At 72.6% G+C, this 7337-nt stretch overlaps 2 protein-coding genes across 2 annotated transcripts; one reads left to right on the top strand and one right to left on the bottom strand.

Moving 5' to 3' along the window:
• Window positions 1–707: 707 nt before the first annotated feature.
• On the top strand, window positions 708–5257 carry H696_02136 (hypothetical protein; the record flags this gene model as incomplete). The annotated part of the gene is made up of 3 exons (XM_009496032.1): window positions 708–3288; window positions 3490–3753; window positions 3957–5257. 3 exons carry the CDS (start codon window positions 708–710, stop codon window positions 5255–5257), a joined length of 4146 nt encoding a protein of 1381 aa, XP_009494307.1.
• A 718-nt stretch (window positions 5258–5975) lies between these two features.
• On the bottom strand, window positions 5976–7337 carry H696_02135 (translation initiation factor 5). Its single transcript, XM_009496031.1, has 4 exons — window positions 7093–7337; window positions 6791–6963; window positions 6449–6604; window positions 5976–6322 (listed from the first exon to the last, which is right to left on the bottom strand). Exons 1-4 carry the CDS (start codon window positions 7244–7246, stop codon window positions 6137–6139), a joined length of 669 nt encoding a protein of 222 aa, XP_009494306.1. The 5' UTR covers window positions 7247–7337; the 3' UTR covers window positions 5976–6136.

Here is a 7337-nt window from a genome sequence, read left to right as displayed (position 1 = left end):
GGGGCCGCTCTCGGTGGCATGGGCACCAGCCACAAGACGATGATCCGGGGGCATGACCACACACACACACACACACGCGCGCACCCAGACGGATCCGTGAGCGCGGGCGCGTCGCTTGTACGAAGGTGTCCACGCCCCCCCCCCCCCCTGATCGAAGCGAGGATTACGGGCACGCCAGAGACCGGCACCGGCACGGGGGCGCGGGGAAGGGCGGCGGGGCAGCAGGGATCCCCCGCCCTCGTTGTGGGCCGACGCTCACCGGCACATTCCCCCACAAGCGGCGGGCCCGCGGCGAGGCCGGCTCGTAGCCGGGGCGCGCGCACGCGCAACCCCCCGGGTCCGGCGCGGCCCCCCCCCCCCGCCCAGGCGTCGGAGCGCGCCCATGCCCGGGGACCCGGCGCCCCTGGCCCCGCCGCCCAGGGGGGCCAGACGACAGATCGCCGGCCGCGGGCGACGCCTTCTTCGGCCAGCCCGATCCGCCCCCGCCGCCGGGGGCCACCGCGCACTTTCCTCTCTCTCTCCCTCCCTCTCCCTCCCTCTCCCCTCCCATCTCCTCCTCTCCTTTGCTCGCTCACCCGCCCCCTCGCTGCACGCACGCGCGCGCACACATCTTCTCTTCCTTCCCTCCGCACACACACACATTCCCCCTCTTGCACCAACGACCACACGCGCGCACATACGCCCGCGCGCCGCGCCCTCCCTCGCACATGAGCTCCGACGACGCGACCGCGGCCTCGGAGCTGCGGGGCTTTCTCGGCCAGGCGGCCGCCCGGCCGCGGGCCATCCCCCCGGGCGCCACGCTGGATGATGTGGCCGATCCGGCCCTGCTGGACGATGTGCTGACGCGCACGGCCCAGGACTATGCGGCGCTGCTGCTGGGGTCCGGGGCCCTGATGCCGGCGAGCCCGCTCTCGGCCGGGGGCATCTCGCCCGGGGCCCCGCCGGCCATGGTCGGCTCGCTGGCCGGGGTCCCGGTCGACGGGCCCTGCTTCAGCGCGGTCTTCTGCCCGCGCACCCGGCAGATGCACGCGCGATCCGGCGACCTGGCCAGGGCGGCGCGCCGGCCGGCCGGGCCCCCGGAGGCGGACCCCCTGCCGGAGCTCACCCGGCGGTGCCTCATCCCCTTCCTGTACATCGGCCCGGGGAATGACCTGGGCCCGGAGGGGCTGCACGCGCTGCTGAGCCTGCTGGCGTCGGCCCGAGGCCAGGACCTCCGGTGCCTGGTGCTGGGCGAAGGGGCCGGCCTGACGCCGGAGGCCGCGACCCGGCTTTTCCAGCATGTCGGCGCGTCGGGCCTGGCCGAGCTGGTGATCGACGCCGGCCCCGGGGCCTTGACCCCGGGGGCCGGGCACTCCGGGCTGGAGGATTTGCTGGCGGCCCTGCGCTCCCGGGCGGACCTCCGGTCGTTGGTGCTGGCCGAGCGCGGCCTCCGCGGGCCCGGGCTGTCGGCCGTGTGCCGGGCCATGGTCGATCGCCCGGGCCCGGTGGCGGACATGGCGGGGCCCGGCGCCGGCGGCGCCGCCTTGCCGCTCCGGTGCGTCTGGCTGGCGCACCTGGGCCTGACGGCGGAGGGCGCGCGCGTGGCCCTGGCCCCGGTGCTTCGCCGGGGGCAGACCAGCCACCTGCGCCTGGAGGGCCAGCCGCCGGGCGCCGGTCCTGCCCGGGGCCCGGGCGCCTGCTCGCACCGGCCGGCCACCCACCCGGCCGGCCATCCGGCCGAAGCCGATGACCCGCATGTGGGGGTCTTCCTGCGTGCCGTGGCCCGGCACCGGCATCTGGCCACGGTGGCCCTCCCCGGGGGGGCTCTTCACGCTGGCGGGTCGTTGAATTGCCTGGCGGCCGGGCTCGATGCCGGGGCCGAGCTGCGCACCCTGCGCCTGGGCGCCGTGCGCCTGGACCCGATGGCCGGGTGCCTGCTGGCCGGGGCATTGGCCATCTGCCAGGGCCGGCTGCTGCACCTGTCCCTGGCCGGCCGCAGCGATGGCGACTGTGTGATCTTGGATCCGGAGCTGGGCCGGCAGCTGGCCGGGGCGCTGGCGGCCCAGGGCCCGGCCGGGCTCCGGGTGCTGGCCCTGCGTGCCGGGCGCTCCAGCTCCCGGGCCCTGGCCGGGCTGCTGGACCTGCTCCAGCGCCGGCCGGCGTCCCGCGCCCTCGGGCACCTGTGCCTGGAGCTGCCGGCGCAGGAGCACCCGGCCGAGGCCCTGGTCGATGCCATCCTCCTGCGGTCATCCCTGCGGCGGGTCTTCCTGTCGGGGCTGGAGGGGCCGCTGGCCCTGGCGGCGGCCGAGGCCCTCGGGCGGAATATCTCCCTGCGGGACTTGCACCTGCATGGGCACTCGTGCTCCGGGGCCCTGGCGCGGGAGGCCCTGCTGGAGGGCCGCCTGGGCCGGCGGTATGTGGGCCCCTGCTCGGGGGTGGCCCCGCCGGCGGCGATGGCCGCCGCGCGCGCCTTCTGGGCCGCCCTCGCCGGCAATGTCTCCCTCAAGGCCCTGTTCCTGGGCGGGACGCTGGCCCAAGCGACCGCGGCCCAGGAGACCGCCCTGGTGGGGGTCCTGCGGGTGGGCAGCGCTTCGCGCCTGCGTGCGCTGCACTTGGACCCGGCGGCGCGGCTGGCCCCGGCGGCCGTCGGCCGCCTGGCCCAATTGGCCGAGCTCTTCCTCGGGCGCGGGGTCCTGGCCGAGGCGCCGGCGGTGGCGGCCTTCGAGCGCCTGCTGCGCTTGGCCCCGGGGCTGCGGTGCTTCGTCCTCGGGCGCAATGGCTTTGCCCCGGGGGATGTGGCCCTGCTGCTGGCCGGGCTGCTGCTGGCCGGGCAGGAGCGCGGCGGGGCCGACCTGGCCGCTGGCCACCGGCCCGGGGCCTGCCTCGGGGAGCTGGCCCTGGCCGCCGGCCCGGAGGCGGACGCGGCCCTGGCGGCGCCGGTCCGGCTGGAGGCCTTCCACCTGGGGGAGAATGGCCTGTCCTCGGGCACGGTCCGGGCGCTGGCGCACCTGCTGGCCCGGGCCCCGGGGCTGACGGCCTTCCAGATCCGCGCCGGGCAGCTGGGCGACCTGCTGACCGCCGGCCTGGTGGAGGTGCTGGCCCCGCGAGCGGCCTCCCTGACCCGGGTGAGCCTCGGGCGCAATCGCTTCACGCCGGCCGGCGCCCGGGCCCTGCTGGCCCTGCTGGCCCGCTATGCCTCGCTGACGGACATCGTCCTGCCGGACATGCCGGGGCCCATCACCGGCGAGGTGGTCCGGACACAGGTGGCCGCGCACCTGCGCGCCCGGGCTGCCTTCTGCAACTTGTCCGGTGCGTGTGTCCGGGTCTCGTAGGAGGGCAGGGGGGGGGGGGGGGGGGAACCTCCTTTGCCGGCGCCTCGCTGCACGGGCCGACACGGGTGCTTGGCTGCTGCCGCTTGGGGGCCTGCTCCTGACTCGACTCTTGCCCTCTCTCTCTCTCTCTCTCCCTCTTTGAATGTCCCATCCAAAACCATCCCCCCTCGGCGCGCAGACAACGACCACACCCTGGCCGCCACCCTGCCCGGGCAGCTGGTCCACCGCCGGGCCCGTGTGGCCGACTTGTTCGATCGCGTGTACAACTCCTTCAACTTCGATCCGGCCTCGGCTCTGGCGCACCCGCCGGTCCTGACCCGGATCACCTCCAACGCCGGGGTGGCCTTCTGTCTGTGCCCCGGTGCCGGGCACGCGGCCGACACCTCGCTGGACGCCTGCCTGACCGAGCTGGAGGAGGTCCTTTTCTACCGGGGGTTCACTCGTGCGTTCCTATCTCCCCCCCCCCCTCCCCCTTCGATGCCCCCTGCTTTGGCTCCTGGCTGCTTCCTGTGCACCTGCCTGTGTGCTGCGCTGACTCGTGCACACGCACACGCACACGCGCACGCACATGCATGCCTGACACACCTCTACACACACACACACACACACACACATATGATGCCCCCTCCTCGCGCGGTCGCCCAGGCCTGTCATACTTCCACCTGGCTACCGACACACAGGCGTTCATCGCCCGGCGCGATGCACTGGACGCGCTGGGCGCCATGCTACATGAACTGGAAGCCGCCGAGGCGGCCCTGACACCGGAGCGCATGCGCCTGCTGGCCGCCCTGCCAGGAGGCACTGATGCCGGGCTTGCTTCCCCACAGGACGACCCGCCGGTGGCCAAGCAGCCCCGAGGGGCGGATGTGCTTGGGGATTGCGTCGCCACCGCCGGCGCCGGCGTCCGGCAACACGATCTACGCATCCTCACCGACGCCGGGGCCCTGACACCGGCCATGACATACATCGACTTCTTCGCGCATCGCTCTCTCTCGCGACTGCCGGCCCTGCTGGCCGGGTGGCTGCTGGATGTCGGCCTGCCGGAGGCCGCGCGCCTGGCCCTGCTGACGGGCCTCACGCCAGGCGACTTCGCCGGGCGCATCCAGGGGCCCGCCTCGCTGTGCTGGTACTGGCACCGGCAGGTGTCCATCGGCCAGGCCAGCCGGGCCATGCTGCTGGCCTCGCTGGTGGCCAATCCCCGGCTGTCGTTGGCCCAAGTGCCGGCCGGGTCCATGCTGCACTGGGCCCCGGGGCAGCTGGCCGTGGCGCTGAGCAAGTGCGTCGACTCGACCGGGGCCCTGGGGCGCCTGGGCTGGCTGCTGGACGGCCTGGACGGCCTGGCCCTGGTGGTGGCCATCTCCGAGCGGAGCCTTTGGCGGATGTTCTCCCCGGCGGTGGTCTTCCCGGACAATGGCCTGCTGCCGGAGGCCGTCCTGGAGGAGGGCCGCCAAATGGCCCCCCACGGCGGAGGGACGGCCGGCATGGCCAATGGCCCCTCGCCGGTCCTTGCGCCGATTCCCTTCGGCCCCGCCGGCATGGAGAAGGTGGACGTGTCGCCGCGGTCGCCCCTGGCACCGGACCTCCCGGCTGACCCGCCGGCGGGCGTCGATCCGGGTGCCATCTTCCTGGATGCCCTGCCGGCGGCTGGCATCGCCAGCCCCGCCGGGGGCATGCCGTCGCCCTCCCCCGGGTCGGGATGGGCTTCGGCGCCCGGGTCGCCGCGGTCTCCGCGGCCGCTGTCGCGCGCCGCCTCCGGCGTCGACCTGCATGCGTACCTGCCCGGGGCCGGGCTGGGCGCTCGGCCGCGCCTGTCCCTGGCCGACGCTCGGTGGCTGCTCCGGTGCCGAGAGGTCCTGATCGCGCGTGAAGTCCACGCGGGCCGACTGCCCGGCTGGCTGGGCACCTGGTGCCCGGATGTGCCGGTGCTAGACCAGGTGGCCTCCTGATGCCGCCGCGGGACCAGCGTGTGCGAGGTGGAGCAGGGGGGGGGGGATTGGCAGACACGGCTGGACGCGTGGCCCGCCATCCTCGCCGCCAGTCGATCTTGCGCCTGCCCCTCGCCGCCGTCGCCGCCGCCACCTCTCTCTCTCTCTCTCTCCCTGTGCCCCGCCCCGGGAGAAAGACAGGGGGCTAAGCGGGCAACAAATGCCCTCCCACCCTTCGCCCTCGCGTGGACCCCCCGCCCCCCCCCCCCCCCCCCCCCCCCCCACACACACACACACATCTTCCCTTCTTGTCCTTGAGTTTCACCCGCACCCCGGGCCCTTCCCGCTCCCCTCCCCCGGCATCAGGGCGGTAGATCGTGCCCGAGCTAGCAAAATACACGTCTCCTGCACAAGGAGACCCCCTCTTTTCCCCTCCCTCTCTCCTCTCTTTCTCCGATCCTACCTCTCGTTTCTTGCTTCTTCTGGGGGGAGGCACTTTTGTGTGCATGCGGCGCGCACTCCTGCACCAAAGACCGCCGCGAAGGCACACATATCACCGACAGGGGGGAGGAGAAGGGGGGCTGTGTAATTGTATATTATCGGGCGCGAAGAAGTGTGCGTGTGCGCCCACGACCGTAGACGCACGCGCGCAACCAGTCAGCGAATTCTATGCATCTCCTCGCATGCCGCTCTCCCTTTCTTGCTGCTGACGGGCGACAGCGGAGGAGCATGTGGGGGGGGTGGGGGGGAAATGTGGCTGACAACCATCAACGCGACATCCATGGGCCGAGGCGGGGGGGGGGGGGAGCAACCGGCAACAGCACACAGCAAGTGCTCGACGCGGTCGGCCCTCGGGGTCCAGCACCAGGCGCCTGCCGAGAGGCGGCAGCGGCGTGTGGCTCAGGTGTTGATGAGGGCAGGGGACCCGGCGGTGGTCTCCAGGTCGTCCTTGGTGTCCTCGGCGTCCTCGGAGGCCTTGGCGTCGGCGGCGCCGGCACGCAGGGCGCGCGCGGCGTCACGCCGGGCCTGGCGCTGGGCCTGGCGCTCCTCCTCGGTCTCGCCCTTGGACTTGGACGAGCGCTTCTTCTACGAAGGCGGATCCAAGCCGGTGACATGCGGTGCGCGTGTGCGTGAGTCAATGTGTGCAGGAAGGAACAGGGGAGGGGGGGGAGCGGGAGGGAGCCCCGGCAATGGCAGGGATAGCCGACGGACCTCCTTGCCGGCGGAAGAGGAAGTGAGGGTGTCATCGCTGGCACCATCAGGCGGGTTGCGCAGGATGTAGGGGACCAGGCGATGGGTCATGTCGATCATGTTGCGCGAGCCGCAGGCCTTGCAAGCAAGGAAGATCTCGCCCTTGCGGGTGATCGTCTAGATGTGTGGGTGTGTGTGTGTGTGCACGGTGGGTATGGTGTGAGCTGTGTGAGCGCATGATGCATGAAAGGGGGAGGGCGGGGTGGGGAGGGTCGCGGAGAATGAAGGGGCCGAATGCCGCCAGGGCGAACGACCGGAAGGAACAACGGGGGGGGGGGGGGGGGGCCAGAACAGCACACGCACAACAGCGGTCTCGGGGTTGGAGCAAGAGGGGCACAGGACGAAGCGCTTGATGAAAATGTCCAGGATGTCGGCCAGTTTGGAAGTCTGGTGAGCGCCGTTGACGATGTACCGGGCGGTCTTCTCATCGATGGAGGTCTGGGCACCGAGCTCGCCGCCGAAGAACTTGGTAATGTCTGGAGGTGTGCGTGTCGCGCGCGCGCGCATGCACGGACATGGCGCGCGGAGTCCCGAAGGGAACAAACGGCCGAGTGAGGGTGAATACGATGGAGCAGGCGAGACACGGAAGGGGCGGGGCGACGCACAGGCGGGCGGGCGCTCGAGAGCGCGAGCAACCTCGACGACGTTCGTCAGGAGGGTCTTGATGCCGTTACCGGAGCCAGTCACGCGAGACGTGAGCTTGGGCATCTTGTACCGGTAGAACATGTCGTCGATCTGACGGTTGATATTGACGGACATGGTTGATGCTACTTTGTGTGAAGGGCGTGTGCTCCGAAGGGGGGGAGGGGAAGGAGAGGCACTCGCGGGGAAAGGGGGAAGAGGGGGGGGG

This window comes from Fonticula alba (genome assembly GCF_000388065.1).
Source record: "Fonticula alba strain ATCC 38817 unplaced genomic scaffold supercont2.3, whole genome shotgun sequence".
Lineage (NCBI taxonomy): Eukaryota > Rotosphaerida > Fonticulaceae > Fonticula > Fonticula alba.
The sequence above is the reverse complement of the archived record's forward strand: the minus strand, read 5'-3'. Positions and strand labels throughout refer to the sequence as shown.

Bases quoted from the DNA above. Each gene is read 5' to 3' on its own strand.
- H696_02135 (XM_009496031.1), bottom strand. From the start codon at position 7,246: ATGTCCGTCAATATCAACCGTCAGATCGACGACATGTTCTACCGGTAC. The intron at 6,964-7,092 runs GTGCGTCGCCCC...GCACACCTCCAG, and splicing joins TCTCGAGCGCCCGCCCGCCT to ACATTACCAAGTTCTTCGGC. The intron at 6,323-6,448 runs GTCCGTCGGCTA...CCGCCTTCGTAG, and splicing joins CCTCTTCCGCCGGCAAGGAG to AAGAAGCGCTCGTCCAAGTC.